General features: G+C 45.0%; 3 protein-coding genes across 3 annotated transcripts; 2 read left to right on the forward strand and 1 right to left on the reverse strand.

Moving 5' to 3' along the window:
- Positions 1 to 222: 222 nt before the first annotated feature.
- Positions 223 to 2,470, reverse strand: LOC130962047 (pentatricopeptide repeat-containing protein At4g02750-like). Its single transcript, XM_057888134.1, has one exon. It carries the CDS (start codon positions 2,323 to 2,325, stop codon positions 742 to 744), a length of 1,584 nt encoding a protein of 527 aa, XP_057744117.1. The 5' UTR covers positions 2,326 to 2,470; the 3' UTR covers positions 223 to 741.
- A 9,845-nt stretch (positions 2,471 to 12,315) lies between these two features.
- LOC130963100 (uncharacterized) lies at positions 12,316 to 13,035 on the forward strand. The gene has a single exon (XM_057889252.1). The coding sequence runs from the start codon at positions 12,316 to 12,318 to the stop codon at positions 13,033 to 13,035; it is 720 nt and encodes a 239-aa protein (XP_057745235.1).
- Positions 13,036 to 22,101: 9,066 nt separating this feature from the next.
- Positions 22,102 to 23,317, forward strand: LOC130963101 (uncharacterized). Its single transcript, XM_057889253.1, has 3 exons — positions 22,102 to 22,173; positions 22,277 to 22,738; positions 23,066 to 23,317. The coding sequence occupies exons 1-3, from the start codon at positions 22,102 to 22,104 to the stop codon at positions 23,315 to 23,317; spliced, it is 786 nt and encodes a 261-aa protein (XP_057745236.1).
- Positions 23,318 to 25,324: the final 2,007 nt, after the last annotated feature.

A 25,324-nucleotide genomic window follows, 5' to 3' on the forward strand; every position in this document is an offset into this window, starting at 1 on the left:
ACAATTAAAAAGTCTATCGAATATTTGTCTAAATAGAATTTGGACTACATAAAATGTAGTCATATAATTATGACAACTGTGATATCAATTGCAAGCTATCGAGGATTATTATTGAAGAACCATAACAATGTAGAGGTAGTATAGCAAAGGAAGATGAACAACAATAGTAATTTCAGAGTATAAGAAGAAATTAAATGGAAGAATGAAGTAATCAAGGTCGGGAAATGAATTTCAGTTAGTTATATATCTTTCATACTTTTTATAAGGAAGAGCAGAGCGAAACATTTTATTTTATGATCACTCATAAAATTCATTGTCCCCGCCATAATTTTGTGTCTGTTATCACTTCTTGCAGATCAAAATCTTCTTATCCAGCTACACAGCTTTGGCTGCAAACATGAAATGTACTGGGGAGGCATAGGGAACTCGTTTTATACAACTGTGCATATGACACTTCCCCTCTCCAACCCCACATAAAACATTGACGGCGTATGAAGACAAAGCAATTACCCAAACCCGAATCATTTGCTAGGCATTCGTTTCAGCAGCAGTTGAAAACCCCCCAACACAAGCATTTGATTTATTCAGAAGCCAAGCAAGGAAATAAATTCTTGTTCCATGGGGAGTGGTTTGAGGATGACCATAACAAAGGCTCTCAAAAAAAGGAGTGGGACATCTCTTTTCTTGGCAACAACTTCCCCCATAAATTGCTCATAATTTAGCTGAATGTACATCAAGAGATCACTCAACCCAGCTAAATGCCTTCTGCTTTTTTATTTGTTTCTCCTTCATCATGTCCCTTAATTCATTTACCATGCTCCATGTCCCTTTCTCACCTTGGATCTTTGAAAGCATTGAGTAGGAAACAGGATGATTGCTCTCTAGTTTGCGGATTCTTTCCGCAACATACTCCCCAAGTTCTATATTTGAATGCAGGCCACAAGCTGAAAGTAATGCACCCCACAACACCACATCAGGTTCAAAGGGCATAGTCCTGATCAATTTCTTTGCTTTATCTAATTGCCCTGCTCTTCCATACAGGTCCACCATGCAACTATAGTGCTCCATCTCTGCTTGGATCCTATACTTGGCCACCATGTTGGCAAAGTGCTTCTCACCTTCTTCAACAAGACCTGCATGTACACATGCTGATAACACATTCACAAATGTAACTTCATCAGGTGTGACACCAACTCTTTCCATTCTATCAAACTGCTCCAGTGCTTGAGTTGCAAGACCATGCATGGCATAACCACCAATTATCGAGTTCCACGACACCAAATTCTTGTTTCGAATGGACTCAAACACACTAAATGCTGCAACCATATTCCCACATTTTGCATACATATCAACAAGGGATGTCAATGAGATTACATCGTCTGTTATGCCAGACTTGATTAGACAAAGGTGGACTTGCATGCCCATCAGAAGAGAAGGACAACCAGCACATGCATCCAACACGCTTGAAAACGTAAAATGATTGGGACGAGCCCCTGACTTAAACATCAAAAGAAAAAGCTTCAATGCATCCATAAATCTCTTGTTTTGCACATACCCACTAATCATTACCGTCCAAGAAACCACATTTCTCTCCCCCATCCTGTTAAATACAGACCTTGCTTTGTTAAGTCTCTTGTTCTTGATATAACCATTGACCAAAGTAGTCCAAGAAATGATGTTTCTTTCAGGCATGAGGTCGAATGCTTTTTGAGCATCGACCATACTTCCTATTTCCATGTAACCGGAAACCAAAGCATTCCAAGATGTTACATCCTTTATCAATATATCATCAAACACACGACCCAAAGCCACCTTCAACCTTAAACTCCCATAAGCTTTGATCAAAGCAGACCCAACAAACACATTCAAGTTGAGTCCCAAATGCAGTGCAAGAGCATGAAGCTGCTGCACCAAAACATCAAAATGAGTACCCATAACTGATCTGAGCAATATGGATAGTGTGTAGTCATTCGGCCCAATACCGTCTCTTCCCATTTGCAAGAAACACTGGAAAGACCTGTGAGTGTCCATGGTTCTCTGAAAACCAGCGAGCATGATGTTCCACGAAACGGCATCTCTTTGGGGAATTTGGTCGAATAGGTCATGGGCATGTCGAATTTGATGTTGTTGAACGTAGGCCATCATCATCATGTTCCAGGAAACAAGGGAGCGGGTTGAGGGATTTTCGTCAAACAGTTTGCGTGCTTGGCGTACGTTGTTGTTGCGTACGTAAGCATCTATCATGGAATTGAGCTCTGCTGCTGAAACCGTACGCATACTACCGGAAAACGGCGTACGCCACAACATGATGTTGAGGTCACGCATGTCTTCGTTAGTTTACTTCTGAACACAGTTTCATCGCTATGGTTATGAAGTTAGCATTCTACAAAAATTAATTTGGTGGAGGAGCTGAAGCAGGTTCACGGTGTGTGTCCGCAGCTCTGCTTTCCACGTTAATTTGTGGTGCGAATGATTGTAGAGCAAGAGTTAAAAAAAAAAAAAAACAGACCAAAACCATAAACTACATAAACATTACTAGGCAGCACAATTTTTACATAGGAAGCGATGAAGCATAATAGTAGAGACAGAGTCAATATGAATTAACGAGGGAACAAAAAGTTGGTCCGTTAATTATTATTATAAGATGATCAAATTGGTCTTTCAATTCTGAACTGTCACGATGGAGAGTGTTTTAATTAATTTGACCATGAAAATCACAAAAAAAAATGATTGTTATATATTATGTTGTGAAATAAATAAAAGATATATTAAATATAAAATAAAGATGTATTAATATAAGACTCTAACATTAAAATAATTAGCTCAATAATAATTTGTATATATATAATAATATTATATGTTGTAATGTGTATATATATATAAAGATAGAAAAGAGTATAAAATGTAAAGAGAGAGATAATTGCATAAATATATATATAAAGATAGAAAGAAGTATTAAAAGTAAAAAGAGAGAGAATTGCATTTGTTTATAGTAAGAGAAAGAAGGGGACGGATTCGGTACGCTGCCCCAGTTAGCGCACCAAAACGCCATTTTGGAGTTTGGCGCATCGGTGAGCCAGGAAGTGCCAAAATAAAATTTAATGTTTTTTGTGGGTTCTTTTTGCAAATTCATATAAAGTAGGGATCATTTTTACGAATTTTAAAATGCATACAATTAACTTAATTGTTAGAATTAGCTGGACACTCAATATTTGGTTATCAACTATTACTGCCGCCCTATTCCTCCCCTTTTCCTCCTTCGCACTCGCACCTCTTCCTCCCCTTCCCCTCCGTCGCAACCGCACCCTCTTCCTCCCCTTTCCCCCCGTCGCAATAACGTCCTCTTACTCCCCTTCCCTTCCGTCGCAATCGCGGCCTCTTCCTCCCCTTCCCCTCCGTCGCAATCGCACCGTCCCTCCCTATTTCCACCGAGAACGACCGAAGCCTTCCCACTCAGATAACTCGTCTGTTCAAGCGGATCCAAGCCCACAAATAGCCTCACCTCTGACGACGACGGAGCCTGATCTGCATCGTCGGTTGTCTTCGGCAGTTGATGGCTTCGCCGTCTCCATCAATGGAAAGAAGGTACCCGTTGTATTATCACCCTTCACTTGATTTACAAATATCCCCATTTTTCTTCGTCACAGGACTGGAATTTTCTTTGGAGGACATCTCCCAATTTTGCGTGTTTCTCTAAATTACCGCATTATTGCTGTTTGGCACAGGGTTGCCGGGGATGAAGATACCACTGGGGGCGTCGGCGTTGCCGATGAACCAGAAATGTCTGACGGAGCAGAGGACGGAGTTGGATCGTTTGAGGGCGAAGGCTCTGCAGGGATGGACGAGTTTCAGGAAGACGATACAGAACACGACCGTCATGCAGAGGCCGATGTCGACAATGGGGATGCGGTCGAATTGGAAGACGGTTTGGATGGCGCCGGAGGAATGTTTGAGAATTATGCGGAAGACGAGTTTTACGCCGTTGATTCCGGCGAGTCCATAGGTTGGATTGATTTTTTGAACTTGAGCGCGGAGGATGTTCTCCGGTTTAATTTCGGAGATGTTGACATTGCATTTGAGTTCTATCAGCAATATGCAAAGCACCATGGATTCGGCGCGAGACGTTCCAGAAGCGAAAAACGCGGCGAAGTAAGGATACGGCAGGAGTTCGTGTGCCACCGACAAGGGTTCCGATCCCCGAAGTTCTACTCGATGCCTAACCGGCAAAAGAGGCCGAGGGCCGAGACACGGTGTGGATGCCCTGCGAGGATGTTACTCCGCATGGACGATGAATCAGGACGTTGGCACGTTGCGTTCTTTTCAGACGCGCATAACCATCACGTTCTTGAGTTGCGATTTTCTTCCATGCTCCCGGGCCATCGGAGGATGAGCGAAGCGGACATCCAGCAGATGAACGATATGCGCAAAGGGGGCATTGGCGTCTCCCGAATCCACGGTTTTATGGCGAGCCTGGCCGGCGGGTATCATAATGTCCCGTACACAACAAGGGACATGCACAATGTAAATGCGAAGCAACGAAGGGAGGGTGGCGTAGATGCGGAATCGTGCTTGAGGTATCTCCGAGAGTGCAAGGCAAATGATCCCGCACTGTACTACAAGGAAGTCGTTGACGGTGAGGGCGTGCTGCAACACTTGTTTTGGTGTGACGGCACCAGCCAAATTGATTACCAGGTGTTTGGAGACATGGTTGCGTTTGATGCAACTTACAAGAAAAACGTTTACCTTTCACCTCTCGTAGTATTCTCCGGTGTGAATCACCACAACCAAACCGTTGTCTTTGCCGCTGCATTGGTGGCAGACGAGAAAGAAGAGACATATGTCTGGCTGCTTCAGCAGTTGCAAACTTCAATGAAAGGGAAGGCTCCCGTGTCCATAATAACCGACGGTGACAGGCAAATGAAGTCTGCGATCGAGCAAGTTTTTCCGGAGGCTCACCATCGACTCTGCGCTTGGCATCTACTCCGAAACGCCACGAGCAACATTGGAAAGCCCAAATTCACTAGGATGTTTAGGGATTGCATGCTCGGCGACTACGAGGTCCGAACATTTCAGAGAAAGTGGTTTGAGATGGTTGAGAAATTTGGAGTGGCCGATAAAAGATGGGTACAGGACATGTACGAAAGAAGGCACAGCTGGGCCACAGCACACATACGGGGAAAGTTCTTTGCCGGATTTCGAACAACATCAAGGTGCGAGGGCTTGCACGCTGTGATATCACGGTATGTTAAGTCTCGATACAGCTACACTGAGTTTTTACGTCATTTCCATCGATGCTTGATGTTCGTCCGCGCAAAGGAGGTGGAGGCTGATTTCGAGTGCGCAAAGGGTGAGCCTGTTATGACCACCAACCTGAAACAGCTGGAGCGGAGTGCGGCCGACAACTACACTCGTGCGATATTCTATTTGTTTGTTCCCATTCTTGACAGGGCCTGTGCAATGCGGGTGGTTGACTCTGAAGACAACGGTTCCTATTTTATCCACACCGTCTCTCGATACGGCACTCCGGGGAAGGAGTGGCGTGTTGTTGCAACATCTGATGCGAGGGAGATCCGATGCACGTGCATGAGAATGGAATGTTTCGGGGTCCCCTGCGAACATATAATTGCGGTGCTTGTTCTTAACAATGTTCATGAGATCCCGAGGTCTCTGATATTACCGAGATGGACGAAGGATGCAAAACTTGTGGCGGTGGAGTCGATGGGCGTGATTTGGGATTCTGTACAACTGACGCAACACTGGTGCCTGATGGATTGGTACCGGAAAGTGTGCAAGATTGCATGTCACAGCACCGAGAAGTTCCAGTTTGCAAGAGACATAGCTGTGCTGATGCTGAAGCACTTCGAGGACGAAGATGCAGGGAACAGCAGTTTTCAACACGAGGGGCCACCTAGTGAGGGCGGGAGACCCCCGGCGCGAAATCCACCCAGGCGCAGTACAAAGGGTAACGGTGGTCACGGTGGAAAGAAGACCCAGCGATGTCGTTTGTGCCGGGAGGTGGGACACAACAGGACGACGTGTCCGGAGCGTCGCACAATGGAACCATCCAGCTCAGTTGCAGAGGACATGGATTCGATGGACACTGACATGGTGGGTTGGTCGCTCTATAGACGATGTAGTTAAGTTTTGTGGTCTGTTAAATGGATCTAATCGTTTGTTTTTTACATTGGTGTTAGGTCTATGATAACCTATCCGGCGATCTGTATGCGACCGCGGAGATTCCTTCGTTCCAATGCTCCGATAGTGACACGCAGGCCGGGTTTGCTAACAGCGACTTTGCTGGGCCCAAGACGTCCGGGCCAGTCATGTCTCTCGCCGATTGAGCAAAGGGGGCCTACAGTCGTCACCACCGTGTGTTGCAACGGCAGGTTGGTCGAACCCTTTGACGTTCTCCGGTAGGTTGTAGCCGCACACCGTTCGGTGTCTGCATGTCAAATAGGTACAGAACCGTCTTCATGTCGTCCACGTTAAAACAAGTTGTTGGTATGTTGGCTGTCCTTGGTATGTAAGTGTTCTATAGATATCACCGTTTTTAACCGGGATTCAGGATGTGTAGGGTTTAAGTGGTGTCATGCGAGTAGCTGCAAATCGACTGTCAAACTTGATGTATTATTATTCGGTCGTTAGGGGCATTTTTACAGCCATTCTATGTTCAGTGGATATTTTGTATGTATGGTAAGTAGATATTTTGTATGTAGTTGGTAGTAACGTTCAGTGGATATTCAGATGCACGTATCTTAAAAAATCTCGTTGGAAAATGCATGTGGTTCAGTCTCATAAAAAATTCTCGTTGGAAAATGCATGTGGTTCAATCGCGACCTTGAAGTTCTTTGTAAGGGGTCGTTGCTTGTTGATGTAATTTAAAACACACGCTTAAAACACCTGAAGTGAGGAGTAAAATGCACTAAATGAAGCACGGCAACAACTTCGACTCAATAAACAACCACCACTGATTAGCATTTTGGGGTTATTAACACCTCAGTGTGAAGATTCAAAATTAAAAATGCAAAGATACAAAATGCAGGTGAAGTGAATCGGATTACATTCAAGGTTCACAGCTTAAATTAACATTCAAAGTTCAAAGGCACAAATTGACATACATTTCTAATATTGGCACATCAGTCCATTTGCAATGCAACGTGCACGTTAACGACAGAAACGATTACCGTGTTTATCATCCAAAAAATAAGCTAATGACGGGAAGGTAGAATTGTATTCCTGGGCCCTAATAATATATAGATTCAAGATACAGATGTCTGGACATGCAGGTTGCACCACCGTACTTGACCGAGTGACTTGGATGGGGTTGGGGACGGTGGCTTCGGGTTTAGGGGACCGGAGTTGTCAATATATATGCAGCCGGTATTCTTGCGGCGCAAGCCGTTCGAAGACACAAACATGGCCGTGTCTTAGTTGGCATGCAATTGCTAAGGCAGACCAGCCAATTCCAAAGCATCCGTTCGTCCTCCCGACATAGTGCGTATACCGAACGGTCCACGCGCCCCTGTCGTTGGTAATCGTAATTGGGCTATCCTCGCATACTCCCGGGAGAGGGGGGACATTCGGCTGGAAGTGAAGACATCTCTTTGGTTAGATCAATAAAATAGTTGACTAGAACAATAGGATATGAAATAGTTGCCTTAAAAACAATTGTCGGCACACTTACGAGAAAACGGTTTGCCACGCGGTGCACGATTGGACTTACAAAGAACGGATTGGTCGATCTGAACCCATCGGCTATGTGCCTTGACCTGGGGGCCGACGGTTCGGTTATACAAGTGGAGTCCGTCCCGGGGCCGTCATGGGCGAAGTAGTTGATTTCCATTGTTTGACCGTTGAAGAACATGACGTACATTGTGTTCTGAACGGCGTGATAACGGAACAGCACAAGCCACTCATCCCTTAGGCCATAGCATGCCCGGACACCTCCCATCCTCCATGAAGCACGATCCTCCCGTTAGGTTGCATATTCCAGCCCACGCGATGACGATGTCCTGTAGGCGTGGTTAGGGTCAGTGGTCGCGGTAGGGACTGGCCATATGCCCGGGAGAACCGTAGCGGGAGCTTCTGTAGTGGATGGTGGAAAAACAAAAGGGTTACAATGTGCCACAGATGGATGGATTGATGATTGCAGGTGTTAAAGGAATTGAAATTGGGTTCCATACCAGTGTATCAGGGGCGTTCACCGGGATTATCGTGAAGAACTGGACTGTATAGTTGCCATGTGCGGGTATTGCCGGAAGACTTCCGTTTCTCAAGTTTCTGGTGGCGTAAAACAGCATAAAACAAACGAGTTAGCCGATTGCATACCAATAACCCGCTAGAATGATATTGTTACCTTCCGTAGTTGATCTCGAAGTATGTTGTGTCGTGGATGGCCGCATAGAAAAACTTGGGTTGGTGATACGATAGCAGCATTGAGTCACCGATTCGCAGGTGGTAGTGTTCGTAAAAGGCTCGCCAGCCGCCGGTGAATACGATTTGATGCGGATGCTCCTCGTCCACATCCCACGAGATGCTCCACGACTGACCGTTTGTGGTGATTACCTCGACGGGGTTCCTCATGTTATCCCGTACAACGTTGGAGAAGGGCACCGGCAATCTCTGCAGGAGCAAAAAATCGATAATGATGTGGGCTTGCATGCTGGCCTTGGGGTTATGTGAGTAGAACATAAAAAGTTAAAACTTACAATTTGATTCTCCATGTTGGGGATTATGAATCTGAAGAAGCGAAAATCAGCGAGCTGCGGCATGGTGATACCTCGTCTGCGATTTCTTTGACGGTTTTGGGTTCTTAACTGCCGGAAGCTGTTGAGTATCCAACAATGGCTTCCCTTCTTCGAAAAGTATGTGATTTTTGTTTTTTGGGTAACGTACGAACCTACGCGCGTTAAACAGGCGAAACAACTCCCGCCGTTCAAAGTTATCTTTTTTAATAAGTAACACTTAAAACTGATTAGAGTGGACATTAATGGGGCATTAATATAGTTGCACTTACCAATGGCAACTACCGGATTTTAAAAAAAAAAATTCGATTACCACCGCATGAGCACAGGATTTAAATTTAGGCCTAATCTAGTGTTATCATTCATTCCATTGCGTGGGTCAGTGAGTAATGAGTTCGTATTGTCAGCCTGGACTTGTTGATGGATGGATGGATGGATTGATGTTTTCGAACGACGCAGATAATCACGTTATTTTTTACATTTTGTACATTTACCGTTTTTAACTTTTTTTTCCCTGAAAAAAACCTTTTTTAAATTGTTTGCACGTGCTGGAAGATAACATTTTCTTCCGTGTTCGTGATGGTCCGGAAAAACCGAGTCGAGTCAAAACCCAGATTCCGTACTCGTCCAACCGCCCAACATCGAATAACGTAAAGGGGCCCAAGATAAGTATAGATTAAAAGTAGGGGCCCATAACCGTAATAAGAAGTATGGCCCATGGTATAATCAGTCCACGAAAAAAACTGTAGTGCATGAGTTAACCAAAAAAAAAAAGACGTTGAATTCCGCCCCTTCAGACGTATTTTACTCGCGCTTTCCCTTCTTCGCGGCCGACTTAGCAAGCAATGCACCACTTTCCTCGTTGCATCTTCCCGTTAGCAGTGCAATTGCCATTTTTATCCTGATCTTCTCTTCGTCCAGCTACAATGGTCAATACCGCGTTTATTAGAGACACTTACTGCAATTGCATGCATTTTACCTGTTTGCATGCGTTAACTTACAATTGGCAACACCGCGTACGTGAACCTGCGTCCCATTGCCATCCACTGCATAACCCAAATGCCAGCGTCTGTACTGCTGCTGTTTTTGGGCACTCCCGGTGCGGACATGATTTCCATACTGGCAAACTCCGGAGCGGCCTTAGAGCGTAAGTTTTTATACCCGTCAGTTGCAACAATTCCATCCAGGGCAGTAAGCTAGCACATATTCAAAAACATAAAATAGATTAGCGTATTTGGATAGGACGATGATCTTACTTATGTTGGTCGCGTACCATGCATTGTATGACACGTCTCCTTCTTGCCTTTGATTCTTTAGTCGCATTCGTGTCAAATTGATAGACTTGCTTGTCTGACAGGTCAACCACGGCCAAGAACCAGTGATTCTCATAGTCTTCTTCTAGTACTGGCATATAGACCTGCGATCGATAGAAAAAGCCGAAAACCAGAAGAGACTCAAAATTCAGTCTGACCATGACCAGAACATGCGTACAAGAATCTTATTGGTCGGTAGCTTACAATGCGCAGGTCTTCAGTCGGGTGCATGTGTTCTTTCCCGTATCGCTGTGCCAAAATTTCAGGGTGGACGCCATCCATTACATCGGACTGGTTACTCAGCGAGTATTCAGAGGTTGAAACAAGTGACCGGCATATGTCAACGGTACAAGGTTCGTGTTATAACAGCTACGGTTAAATCATAGTTATGCATTAAAATGAAGTAGGGAAGTTTGTTTTCGTCGTACCGCAAAATTCGGGTGCAAGCACCACACGGATCGACGGTGATCTCCATCGGTTTCTCCCTCCGATGCAACCATGATCGTGATCATCTCCATTATCTGCAAGTGAAATCCGAAAAAAAAAATTCAGACTTCACATGGAAGTAATAAACCCGGGTCAGCGGAAGTAAATCCATTTATTCGAAGAGGGTCCGATCGATTGCTACGTGCCTTCTGGGTTGGTTGCCGCCCGTCTAACAGGCATCCCATGTCAGAACGAGTTGCATGTTGCGACCCGATGCGTACAACGATCTCCCTGCGGTCAATAAATGGAAGATGTTACACTCTGAGGGCAATTTTAACTGCCTTCCGGCACTAATGACGCCGCACGGCATATTCAGCCGTTGATGTTCGTATACAATACCCACGTTGGGTCAGAATCATGGTCGTAGACGTAGCTACAGATGTCCATCGCGTGCTGAGAGATGGGCCATGCGTTGGCGGTGTTTGTTCCATTCTTGGTCAGGTTTGAGAGGGGTCGTCGCGGAATATGCTTGTAGGTGTCGGCTGTCCGTCCGTGGCTGCTTTCAGGCTTCGATGAGCTCTCGTCGGATGACGTCATTGTGTTAAAGGGAAAACTGCATTTTCTGTTTTGCGTTGGCTGCAGTCCATTGCGTCTTGTCGGGTTGGCTGCATTGTTCGTCCGTTCGGCGGATATAGTCCCTCGGTTACCCCCGTATACCTTTTCCTTGAATCGATTGAAGAAGTTTGTAGCCAAGCCACCCTTCGAGTTATTTTCGTCGACGAGCGTATTTGACCTGCACATCTTTGGATACATGGCCCGTTTCGGATCGTCTTCTTCATCGTAAACAGACATTTCGACGTCTCCGCCGCCGCTTATCATCGACGATTGATGATGTCTCTTCTTCATCGTTCCTGGATGCATCAACTGTCTACGGTTGGTAATGGAGGTGCGTGACATCGGGTTGTGCATGTGTACCCTTTCGGGAACAGGTTGTCTCTGCTTCTCGATCCGGTTTCCATCGGACGTTGCGTTGACTTGATCCGCATGTTCCTGTAGCCTCTGGCTCACAGGCTCTCTGAGACCGCCCACCAACAACCGAATCGTCACCAATTCCGCTTCGACCCTATCCATTCGGCGTTGCGCGCTCTTCAATAGAAAGTCGAAACAGATCTGTCAGATGGTTGGATTAACCGATTCAGTTAGAGCAGACAGTGAAACAAGTGTTACCAACCTTTGTGTTCTCGAGCACCTCTCTCATTATTTCCAGCAACGGTGGAACGGTTCGTTGACATAGCTAGGGTTTAGGATTGTAATGCGTATTAGGTTTATTATTGACATTTTATGTTTCGGTTTAGTGTGGACGTATAATATTAACGGTTATCTTCTTTATCATCATGTAAATGTTATTTAGGTAAACGGATACTTATTACATATAAATATCCCATAATTAAAATTAAACAACAGGAATTTGGAACAATGTCCGAATCATGTTATTTAATATTATTAAAATATTAGTCTTAAATAGTAATATTAAATTATGATATAAGAAAACATAAAGAGAAACTTAAGGAACGTGTGGGCTAAGGAACCCCTCTGTGAGCCGACGGGAAACTCAATCGGCAGGCTCCCGAGACGACGTGATTGTAGCTGATTAGGTGTAGATGTACGGTACACAACCGATGGGATACCATCGCACACGGCACCGGGTGACTATATATACACCGTAAACAACAGCCATTGAGATAACTGATTGGAGCCTTTCAGTTATCCAGTATTTACAAATAAACGACGATTTATCTATCGTGTGAGGGCGCTCAATAGAAGGGGAGGAGATGTATCGTCCCACAGGCCCGGCCAACCTTCCCCACGATGTATGGACCTTAATTGCTGGAAGGACCGCAGCACAGTCCGTCAGGGACTTGTGCAGTCTCAGGATGTCGTGCACCGCTGCACGTAATGCAGGGGATGAGGATTCCATTTACAGATGCGCCAACATTCCAATTTGGGACCAGCGATGGTGGAGTGTGAGTCCCATGCACCATCCGGGAAGAAACTTCTTAGCGCGATGCAGGCAGAGTGGCCACGTGGAAGTTCTGTTTCGGTCTGCGGTGTTTGACCTTTTCCTAGGCGGGTGTCGTTTTGCGGGGATGGAAACCATGCACGTTGTCGCAGCCCAGGGCCATTCCGCAGCCCAGTACATAGTGGCGATGATGCTGATGCTACGCGACGACGCCGCGTCAAAGAACAAGGGCTTACAAACATTTCGTGGGCTTGAGGCGGCCGGTGCCCTGAGAAACTGCAAATTGGTGTTCCGCGGCATTGTACAGGGGACTTGGAGACACCTGCGTCGCGTGCCGATGCTAAACGAAGAGAATCAAGTCTGTTCTTCGCATGCATGTCCAAGCCGTGGGAACATGGGTGCCATTTACCGCCATCAACGCTATGGAAGAGGCTGGGACGTAAACGACGGTGACGGAGGTGCTGCTCATATTCCGTGCGTGCATTGTAGGGCTGATTATGAATTGATCCTCTTTGTCCACCTCTTTGACTGATTGGATAGGAATGGGTTCTCAATATTTTTTTGGTCATCCAATGTAATATATCTATTGTCACTATTATGTAATAATTTTTCCAACTATTTGACTTGTTTTGCCGTTTTCGTACTGTTTGCCTCGTTTTACCATATTTTTTATTTTTGTGTTTTCTGCGTAGTATTAAAAAGTTAAGTTATTGAAAATACAATTGTTTCCACTCACTGACCTCTCATTCGGTTACACTTGGTTGCATAGCCAAGTAACAAAGTTTTTTTTTTCGAGATCAACGCAACTCCTGTCTGCGACGTTATTCATAGCAGTCGATAGACCTTCAGCCCTTCATGTCTACTCTAACGTCACATTGCAAAGATTTGCAATCATATCGGATTGCGCGTTATCGATGAAGCAGAAGTTTTCACAGGCTTTTTCTTCGTTTATCGATAAAACCACCAGGTGCATTAATATCTTCGTTTTCTCATGGAATACCATACGCACATTAATTAACCACAATAAAAGGTATTAATTTATCTATTATTAACATAAAATTTGTTTTTCATTAATGTAGATCAATCCAGACGTCCGTCTCAATTCATAACCATTCCTTATATTTATCCATTACCACATCCGGGAGAAAAGTCATAGCTTCAAGGGCCGTTATCGTCTACCAAACCTCCCGGTCTTCATCCGACAAAATGTCGCACGAATCCCTCGACGACCACGCCATTAGTCCGGGCGACCTCCAGGAACACCCGACCGCAGACCTAATCAACACCCTCCAACAGAGGATGAGGTTTCTGAGTGATGGTTTTCGTAGGTCACAGGACGAAGCAAGGACGGCCAGGATCGAGGCAATCACCGCCAAAGTCAGGGCTAGTATCAGGAAGCATCAACTGGAGCAAGGCCGCCGGTTGGAAAAGAAGTTGCGCACGGAGTTGGAACAGCACCAAACCACCGATCGCGAACTCGAAGACAAAGCAAACGCTTTGAAAGCGGAAATTGCCGATCTTCGTCGAAGGGAACATCAACAGATGGCACCATGGCGTGAAATGGAAGGCAGGCTTGAGGTTGTGGAGATCAAGGTAGGTTTATTGGTCCGCCAACTGTATGGTCAACCTGTGGCAACGGCAGACGGCTCTGACTATCAGGATCCCACCGGCCAGAAAGGAGACGATGTCGGGGCTATATGAACCACGGCATCTACCGTCCGAGTCTTTATTTCGTTAGCTGTTCTTTGCATGTTCTGTAACCCCTTAGTAAAACTGGGTTTTCTTAATTATATATATTATATAAATACCGCATCGTTTGAGTTATTTTTCTTTCTTTCTTTCAATCTTCGGATGAAGCCATCTACACAGGCGGGCAAACCGGAAACACTCCGTCAACCCCTGTCGGAGCATAGGATCTTTAATGGCTGCTTCAACACGGCGACCGATACTATCCGGCCGGTCAAGGAAAAATAAAAAGGACAATAACGGTATAACACGTAAATCGTTTCGTTGCCCAACAGTAGAATATACACTGACATTAGTTAATTTTTACGGCTTAGCGCGTAACTAGTTTCGTTGCACAAAATTATGGTTAATACCGGAGATATAGTACAATTAATTTATGTAATTAGACCCATATTAACCTATACGTACAATTAGAAGTGGCATCCTTTTGCCAAACGACGGTGGCCATTCTGGATTACATTTTCCAGCTTGCGTAGATATCCGGAAATGAGAAATGGGAATTGGGAAACGTAAATGGCATTTTTGTTGTTTGCAAATTTAATGGAGCTCCTCGATAATCGTTATTATTGGAAACCACCAGATAAAACAATTAAATACATGTCGCATGCTGTACAATATGGAATATTAAACCGAAAAAAAATCCTCAGTGATCACATCAGATTAAGTTATCGAATAATATGGTCAATTTTTTTTCGGTAAATTGCAATAATAATTTTTTAATGTTTGATTTGACAAAAGAAAGCTCTTTTCTTCATATATCTCTGTACACCACAACCCTACACCTGACCCTGGCATCCCTGCACACCTGCTTATGAACCTAATTCGGCTTGAAGTACACGTTAACTCCTGAGCGTGGGGTCCGCGCGACAGAAATACTAATGTACTTTCGAAGTCTCTACGGATGGTTCTGGAAAGGATAACATAATTAATTAATATGGGACGAACGAAATACTAATGTGATTTCCAATTCAACTGATTTGGTTTTATCGACGCACAAATTTAATGTTGACTATTCGATTCTTGTGTTATATTCATGACAAGCTTAATTGCGTTCCATAATTGCTTATTGAAGAAATGTTTAATGTTATGGTTAACTTTTTTTTTTCAACCGAAATAGCTTAAAGTAATCTCTTATTTTCGTGAATAAACCCCATTACTGACACGTTATTTGCGTAAAAAACCCATCCAAGCAACTTTATACTGTATATGTGTATACGTGCCCGTTATTCACAACCCCAAACCCTAGTAACTACTAACCCTTATTCACGTCTTCCTTGCCGTAACTCCCTCTCTCAACTCTCAGTCTCCCCTTTTCCATAACTGCCACTATGTCGTCGTCGTCTTATCCCGAGAAAATGTCGGAGCAATCAATCACAGAACACGCCATTAGTCCAGAGGACCTCGTGGAACTCTCCATCGACGCACTTATCGACATCATCCGCGTAGATGATAGGTCCGCAGATTGTGATCTCGTTGCGGCGGCACTGGTTCAGACGGAGGAGAACTTAAAGGCTACACTTGTAACCACCAATGCAGAACTGAGGCAGGCAAAGGTCGAGCTGATGGCCTCCAAGTTCGTCTTCGAGGCAAGGAAGGATGAACTGGAGAAAGAGGTGCAGGAGAAGCGACAGCTTGAAAAAGAATTGAGAACAGAGAAGCGAAAAAATGACGCGCTCCTTCAACAGTTGGTTCTCACTGAGAAGGAATTACAAGCTGAAATTGCCCAGCGCCATGAACGACAAGAGGTCGAGTCTCTTCCGTGGTCTGAGCTGGAACGCCGGCTGGACGTTGTGGAGGAAAGGCAAAGGTTCTTGCTCCGTCGTCGTCCTCGTCGTCATCCGGCCGGGCAGAATGAAGACGGGGCCGGAGGTAATTGATGGGCTGCACATGCAAGATGTCTGAATGTCAAGTTTTCCGCCGAGGCCAGTGTGATCCATTTATTTCCTATGTTTGTTCTATCGCTCTTTTGATATTCTGCAACGGAACTTAAACACGGATAACACAATTATCCATACTTTTCTCTGTGTTCTTAGCTTGTTGAAACACAATTAGGGATTTACTTTACGACGAAGCCAAACGATAATAACTAATAAAAGAAATTAATACAGACATGGTGTTATATTATGCGATTACAAGAATAAGGTAAAATACACCATCAGCACGCATAGCAATTAGCATGATCGGCATCTCCATCGCTGGGGTTTACAAAACTACTTAAACGCAATAAGTCCCAAGAACTTCCGCACCTCGTATTCGGCCAGGCATTGCACACACGCCACGGTGGACAGATCGCTGTCGTCACCCATGGTCCCACAGGTATGGCAACTACCGGAACGGCATGACACGAAATCTTCTGGGTTCGCCGGGGTATATCTGACCACGGACCGGCGAAAACCTGCGTGAAGACCTCCCTGCACCTTTCGACTTTGCCGGACTCACGAACGACGCAAAAAAGTTCGAATCCACGACTGACCTCATCATTTGTTTTGTCGCCGAGCGACAGAAGCAGCATCGCAGCGATGTAGCCGGCCTCCACATCGCCCAACTCTGCTGCCTCCGTCAGGGTCCGCATACCACCTCTGCGGTGGCCACACCAGAATAAATGAGACATCCCAACGCGGAGCATAGCGGCCGGATTCCGCGCTATGGCGCATCGACGAAGAAATGTCATTGCAGGCGTACCGGAGTAGTCCAGGAAGCAAGCGATAGGCAACACCGACACCAAGGCGTGCCTGTACACGGCGTCGAAATTGCATGCACATGCAAATAACCTGCAACTCGCCTGCATGTTGAACAGATCCTCAATCGAATTCGATGCAACCATCGTGGCAATACTCGACCATAATTCGACAGGAAGAAAATTCGGCAGACACTCGTGCTGAATGGATGCCTCCAGTTTCGTTTTACCCTCTTGTGAACTTCCGGCCATTTGGAGGGACTTCGAGGACGGATTATTGGAGATTACAAAAGGAGGATGGACGAATTTGTAGATGCCCTTCTGGCATTTTGCTTTTAATATAATATACTGCCGTTCGGGGGGTAGGGGGAGGGGGGTTGCCCGTGGTTCAGTACCGCATACGTTTTCCTAGATGTTTTTGTTTACCGATGCATTCATATATTATAATAATTATATTGATTATAGAAGCATTTATCGTAATTAAATCATACGGCAGATGGCCGACGTTTTAGTCCAAGGTCTTACTGGTCAGTGCAACAACGGGATGGAGACACCATACACCGACGCCTCCCCTCCCCGGCAATGTATGTTTAGGATTACTATTGCACATATTAGTCGCAACGCTAATATTGAACTTTTATGGCCCGTTTTTTTTTTCTTTTATAATTTATTCGGCTTGGCCTATTAGCGAATGAAGTAATGAAATAGTGATACTATCGTAGGTTATGTGTGTGACCGTTTAAATGTTTGAAAACTGTGATATGCATCGGTTCGAATATGTCACTTATACGGTCCACAACAGCGGGGATTTACAAGGCCACCCAACCCTAAACACCCGACTCATTAACAATGAAATACGTTCAGCTTCGGTTACAGCGAAACTTCATCTGAAAGTAAATAGACTAAAGAAATGCAACACCTCGAACTCGGCAAGGCAGTGGACGCAGGACACAGTAGAGGAATCGTTGGTGGCACCCATGGTTCCTCGGGTCGGGCAGACGGTTGACCGACAGACGACGGGCTTCCCTGGATCCGACGGGTGCACCCCAATCAGCGGATTTGCGAACAACTGCCCGAAGATTTCTCTGCACATTTCGATTTTTCCAGCAGCCAGCACGTTCTCAAACATTTCAACCCCCCTTCCAGCTTCCGTCCCGTCCCCAACACCTGGCGTCAGCAGCAGCATCGCACAAATGTAGCGGGCTGGGACATCACCCGCATCGGCGGCCTCAAGCAGGGTGTCGACCCCAGCGACGTGTCGGCCCATCCAGCAGAATTCTCTCATCCCTATACGGAATATAGCGCCCGGATTTCCTGCGCGCGCGCTGGCACAAAGGAACCCATCCTCAGGACGGTCTTCCAAGTCTTAACCGAACACGACGGGTATCTCCGCCATGGAGGCCACCTTCAACACCGCAGATGAGCGGCAGATGTCCAAAAATACCTTGCAGGTCGCCTGCATGTTAAACAGATCCTGGATGGACGACGACGCAACCCTTAATGCAATTCTCTCCCATATCTCGCGAGGGAGAAGGGTCTGCGGACAGACGCGCGGTGGGACCCCTTTCCCTTTCCCTTTCCCTTTTCCTTTCCTTCTACCATATCCGGCCTTCTCTCCTATTCTGCCTCTCTCGGTGGTTGCACTAGATCTCATCCTATTTGATCTAAATTTAATGAATAGGTGGTGGAAGGGGAAGTTTACAGGAGGACCGTCGTTAGTATGGATCACCAGATGAGGGGAAGCAAAACTGGGTACTGAACTTATAAACTGCAAAACGGCTCACCAGATAAGTCAGGAACCGTGCCACGCACGCCTTCATTTACGCCAGCTGTAAGTCTGTAACCGATGCTCCGTTTTTAGGGTTGGCACGGGAATCGAAGACATCTTAAACGTCGGTTTAGAACCTGAACGCTGAAAGATAACTTTAAATTTAAATTCAAAACTACATTAAATTTGTTATCCCTTGTTTTTCGTTAAATATAAATATCTTATTTTTTCAAAAAACAAACGACTTACATTAATTAATAACACATTTTCTAATTAAAAAAAAAAATATTCGAAGCAGCTTCTCACTTTACACTATAAGGCCTACACTATATAGGTATGCGTGCACGTTAATGACAAACCCTATCCCTCTCACTGCTTCTTTCCCAGTTCTTCTCTGCCGTTTCTCCTTATCTCACCTCTCCGTCTACCCTTACCCACCTCCTTATTTCTGCCACCCTCCACTGCTCTCTCCGTTGTGCACTACCGAGAAAATGTCGAAGGAGACCGGCGACGACAACGGCGCCAGGCACCTCACCCTCAAGGAACGGCCCATGTCCAGAATGATCGACGTCGTCCGTACAGATGAAAAGTCCATCGTATGTGACTTCGTTCAAGCCGAACTTCTCAGGAGGGAGGAAATTTGGGAGGCTAGCGTTGAGACAATATCACAGCAACTCTTCCATGTCAGGTCCGAGAACTTGAAGTTAATGGTCAAGTTGAACAACATGGAGGAACAACTGGCTCAAGATGAGAAGGCAAGGCGTCTTGAGGAAAAGTTGCTGCGCATGGAGCAGAAACAGTGTGATGCGACCGTTCGCCGAATGTATGACAGAGCAAACGAAATGATGGCCGAAAGCTCAAAGTGGCGTGACCTGGCACAAAGGGTCGTCGATGTTTTGGAGGTCGAGGACAAATCTTTGTCCCCTCCATTACGCGTTCAACCGGAGCAGAGTGAACACAGGGACGGAGGAATTTGACCTGCTGCACATGTGTGACATATCTATGTTGTGTTGGTTTCTGTCGAAGCCTGAAGCCCTGAACTTTCTATTTAGTTTGTTTCTTAGGTCGCCCTTGTTTTCGGTAGATTAATATTCTATGCTTCTAGTCATTATAATTTCGTTTAATCCAGATGCGGTTAACTATCAACATCTTCTCATCTCCTGTATTGTTAGTAATAATTTGAGTATATTTAAGTTGAAATAATTTCCCATAAATACGCAAAACACGCCCTTCGGCGAATCGCCATTGAGTTAACGATTTTTGGGATGTTCTGTATCAATTCAAGGATTACACCAATTTTTTTCCAATATCCAAAAAAAGGGCTAACTTTTTTTATGTTGGATTGTTACTAGTGTTTTTCATTAATATTATAACATTTTGCTGTAATACTGTGTCATGGGATAAGAAGAAATCGTGTGTAACGATTTTAAGTAAGTCAGAAAAATTAAAAAAAGTTATTAGAAATCGTAAATTACGATTTTAAGTAAATATAAATCGTTTATTTTCCCAAAAATAACCCAAGTACATCAATTACTTGTTTATTCGACGAAGCTTCCTAATTTACACGGTATATGTATACGTGCCCCTTAACGACAAACCCTACCTCCCAATGCTTCTTTCCCAGTTCTTATCTGCCGTATCCCCCTCCTTCTCTCACCTCTGCGTCTATCCTTATCCTCTTCCTTATTTCTGCCACCTTCCACTGCTCTCTCCACTGTGTACTTCTGAGAAAATGTCGAAGGAGACCGTCACCGACCCCACACTTACTCCCGTCGACCTCACGGAAGAACCGATATCTAATCTGATCAACATCTTCCGTACAAATGAACAGTCCACGGATTTTGACCTCCTTGAGGCCGAACTTCTCAGGAGGGAGGGGTTATGGGAGGCTAGGAGTGAAAAGGCGGCAGAGGAACTCTTCCAGCTCCATGCCAAGAACATAGACTTAATGGTCAAATTGAAGCAAATGGAGGATCAAGTGGAGGAAGAGAAGAAGGCACGGCGACGGGATGAAAAGTTGCTTCGCAGGACCTTGCGACACTATGACGTGGCCGGTCGACGACTGTATGACAAAGCAACCGAAATGATGGCGGAAAGCTCAAATTGGCGACTCCTGGCAAACAGTGTCGTCGATGTTTTGACAGCCAAAGAGAAATCTTTGTCCCACCAGGCAGGCGTTCGACCGGAGCAGGGTGAAGACAGTGACGGAGGTATTTGAACTGGTTAACATGGGTGACATCTTTATGTTGTTTTCGTTTTTTGTCGATGACCAAAGCCTTGAATGATCTATCTGGTTTGTTTGTTTCGTCGTCCTTTTGACATTATGAAAAAGCTAATTAAACCTCTGTAGCGATTATTATATCTACTTTCATCGGTTCGTTCTCTGCTTATCGTGAATTGTTTGTTGTTACCAATAACTCAGCCCCTATGCCTGTAATTCACCCAAGTGAAACAAGTCGTTTGAGCGATTTAGACAAAATTACGGAATTGTCTCGAGCCGTTATCATTTAACGTTTACCACGCATGATTCCAGAACATTTCGGCAACTATTTACAACTCATGATTCCAACTAAGATGCTTGGATCAACAAAGATTACGAATACGAAGGGACTGGTTTATACAAGTACGTACCTCAGTGTGATTCCCTTCTTTGAAAACTACGCGCTTTTTTTTTGGGGGGGTTGTGAAAAACGTAAACGTACGCGCGTTAATCTGGCGAAACACCTCCCGCCTTTTAAAATTTTTTAATCTTTTTAATAAATAACCCTTAAACCTGATTACACTGGTCATTAATTGGGAATTAATGTGGGTGCAATTACCAACGGCAATAAACGGATTTCTAACAAAAGCTATAACCACCGAATGTATTCAAAATTTAAATTATAGCCTTAACCAAATCTTATCAATCATTCCACTTCAGTGAGTCAGCGAAAAATCCGTTCGTGTTGTCAGCCTTGGCCCGTTGATGGATGCACGGATTGATGTAGTCCTTGGAAGCAGGTAAGTTGTTCATAATTACACTTATTATTTTGTATATTTACGGTTTTTAAATTTTTTTTTTTGGGTTTGGTCATCCTGAAAAATAACATTTTTTTTATCCGGTATTTGGGCCAGAGAAATAGACTCGACCCAAAAACGAAAACCCAAACTCGCCAGAAACCCAACCCCTAATAACCGACCCCACTCGAAGCTCCTATCCTCTTCAGGGACGAAACTTTTTGGCTTCTAGAGGAAGACTTCATGGAAGGGTGATGGCGCACAGTGCTAAGGGGGTGGAACTCTGACTAAATTATTTAATTAGATAGGATTCAGCCTTCATATCCGCTCGATTCACACGCTGTCCACTCTCTTCGTGTTCTCCTAACTAAGAATATCCCCTTCTTCTCTGTTCGTGCCTGGACGAGAAAATGGTACGAGAACACGCGAAAGGTGACGTCCTTAGGGTTATCAAAGCGGCAGGAGATCCGTCGCGACCGATGGTAGGTTAAAGCTTGCTCTTCTGTTCTTTCCATTATTTCTGACTCTCCTATCCGCATTGTGTTCTATATCTGACGCCGACTCCTCATGTGCCCTTATATGCAGCGTCTACCGTTTCCGAATCGGCTCCTACCGAAAGGTAGCAACCATCTCTACGTCACGGTCGCCGATGGGTCAAACCATACCTACAAGATTGAATGCAGACCCAACGGGTGGAAAGAGATCGCTCTCGGCACAGGATGGCAAAGGTTCTATCGTGAATACAAGCTCCAACCATCTAACATTCTGCTCTTCAAGCACAAGGGCAGAGACGACTTCAGCGTTCGCATCTTTCAGTCACCGGGTTTCGAGAGGACGTATGCTACGTCCGGTGATGAAGTCGTCGACGTCACACCCCAGAAGGTTCGACGGATCCGTACACACGCTCCTGAAGCGCCCCGGCGTCGAACGGGGTGCATCAATGTCCCCAGGAGCGCAGCTGCAGCTGAGGTGGAGCAGACATTTCGGTCCGAGCACCCCTTCTTCATCATGCACATCACGAAAAGGCTCTTGGGCACCCACTTCCTGGTAATGGCTTTCCCTCTCCACTGTATATACACGTGTTACGTTGTTTAACTTTGGGGACCGCATTATCTGTTTTGTTCCCCTGCTGTGCCCTCTATTAAAAGTAATGTGGCGGCCAATACCTGCTCTACATAAAGTGTTGTTCTTTCGATGGTCCTTACTTTGTAGGCATGTGTGCCATTCTACATAAAGTGTTGTTCCTCTGCATGCTGATTGTTCATGATGCCATCGTCAGTAGTTGTCGTTTCATTCTGTTTGACTGCATGCACATTGCATTCATGTTACACATCTCACTAACTACATCTCCTTGCTCCATTTTGGTTTGCCCAGCCAAATGTGCCGCACTTTGGAGACGACGTCAACAATTGTGTCATGGTGACTCTCAGATCGGAGGAGATCTCCGTCCGGGCCGTCTACAACAAATACGGGGGCAAGAGAAGGCGCAATTGTGGCGCCATTAGCAAAGGGTGGGTGGGTGTCTTGCGCAAGTGTAACATAAGTGTGCCCAAGCTGGCCGTCTTTGAGATCTCCAGCACCCACCCAGAAGTGGAGCTGTTGGTCCAATTTCTTGATTTTGAATGAATCCAACTGGGTTGATGAACTAGCTGAGCATGTTATTTTGGATTGCCTTTTCTGATTTCGCAACAACTTTTTGTGTTCTGATTGTTCATGTGTTGCAAGTGCTAGACTTCACTCATTTTGTACATGATATAATCTTATGACCGGTGTAACTAAGAACTTTTCAAAATATCAGTGTTCAGAACTTTTCAAAATATCAGTGTTCCTTAGATTACTTTACAATTCCAATTGACACAGCAGCATGGATGCTATCTACACTAATTTGCAATTTCAATTCATACAGCACCATCGATGCTCTACAATAATTTCCACTTTAAATATAGCGCGTTACAAAATAAAGTCATATGGCGGCCTGGATATGGTCAAATTGGAACTATAACACTCCAAAACAGTTTTCTATAGCTACCTATTGTTTGTCCAAACATAGAACATCACGCATGATCTTCTAAGAAGCTAAAACACCTGCTGCATCACCAAACCTTTGCCTAATTTGAAGACCCACGTCCCCACTGGAATTAGCTGTGAGCGCACTAAAAATAATGACTGGTTACCAAATTGTGCCATGTGAATCATAATCCTCCTCCAAGGCAACGTCCGATGCATCGTCTCATGCCAGCTACAACGATACTTTCAGTTAGCCATGAACTAGGAATCGATGAACAGCAATACATTAATTGAAAAAGACGACTAAACAAATTTGTTGGCAAAGCCTTACCTCATCCTCCGCAGACGAGTCCTCCCTTCTGCCAGTTTCACCTTCGCCCTCACCAATAAAGTACGCTGCACCCTCTTCTGTGTTCATTCTGCTGTTGGGATTTAAGTGGCAGGAAACTCGATCATGCCCTGTCTGGCGACAAACACCGCACCTCTGCACCCCCTTTCATCGTTTCCTTTCTTTGCCTCTTTCGACACCGGACCAGCTCCTGCGGTTAAAAGGACCACCATACTAGACCATTTATCTACTTTTAACAACACTTTTAATAGCCCAACACTTGAGCCCAGCATTGGTTTCAGAAGAAATGTGCATATCAGGGAAAAAAACTCCAGAGGCCCATCACGATTGACCCAAATTCAACCAACTGTGTTCTAACCTAACCCGCCCGACCCGTAACACCAGGGGCTTCTCCTTCGTCGTCCTGTCGCCCACCATTCCCGCGCCGCTTCGATCCTTCCTTGTTGGGCGTCTCCTGCAAATCCAGGCATCTAGCCGAAACATCACTCATTGTTATCCGACGGTGACCGTTTCCAGCTCCGGCGAGGACGCTATGCAGATCTTCATCCTCCGAACCAACGAGTCACGACAGAGGCCGCATTTCGGAGAGCAGGCAGCTTTCCAGTGTGTCTCCGCGAGAGAAAGCTTCCTGCAACTCCATTACTCCATTGACGGCTCAGTGACGGATCGAAGCTTATATTGTATGCGTCAAACGACGTCCACGGCGCCTTTGCTTCCCTCGAAGTCCTCCTCTATCATGTCTGATTTGGCGTTAAACAGACTCACTAAACATCCATTAATTTAGTTCTTAAAACATGATAAACTAATTCTACATAAACCCAACTAATTTTTTATTGTAACAAAAATAACCACCTACAAAGTTAAATTTGTAAACTAACCCCTCTGACACACCTACACCACTAACCAATCATAGGAGGAGAGAGAAAGAGTAATCTGTACCATTGGATTAAAAAAACAGAGAGATCCGACGGCCATCCTCAAATGGCGCACCAATCGGCCAAACATAAACATCATGTGCACTGGTGTGCCAAAGCGGTTCGGCACACTGAATCCTCCCCCGAGAAAGAAAGAGAACATTTTTATATTGCTTTGTAGTGTAAGAAAGAAAAGAGAGAGTATTTGTTTATTATTGTTGTGTGTAATATCCAGAGGCTTGAACCTCTATTTATAGATGTACATAGGATAGATTTTCAAATGCTTATTAAAAGCATTCTTCCTTGAGAATACTACAATGCCCTTCATAAATGCGCATCCACGTAACAAATCTTATCACAGCA

The sequence above is a fragment of the Arachis stenosperma genome, chromosome 2, assembly GCF_014773155.1.
Source record: "Arachis stenosperma cultivar V10309 chromosome 2, arast.V10309.gnm1.PFL2, whole genome shotgun sequence".
NCBI classification, from domain to species: domain Eukaryota; kingdom Viridiplantae; phylum Streptophyta; class Magnoliopsida; order Fabales; family Fabaceae; genus Arachis; species Arachis stenosperma.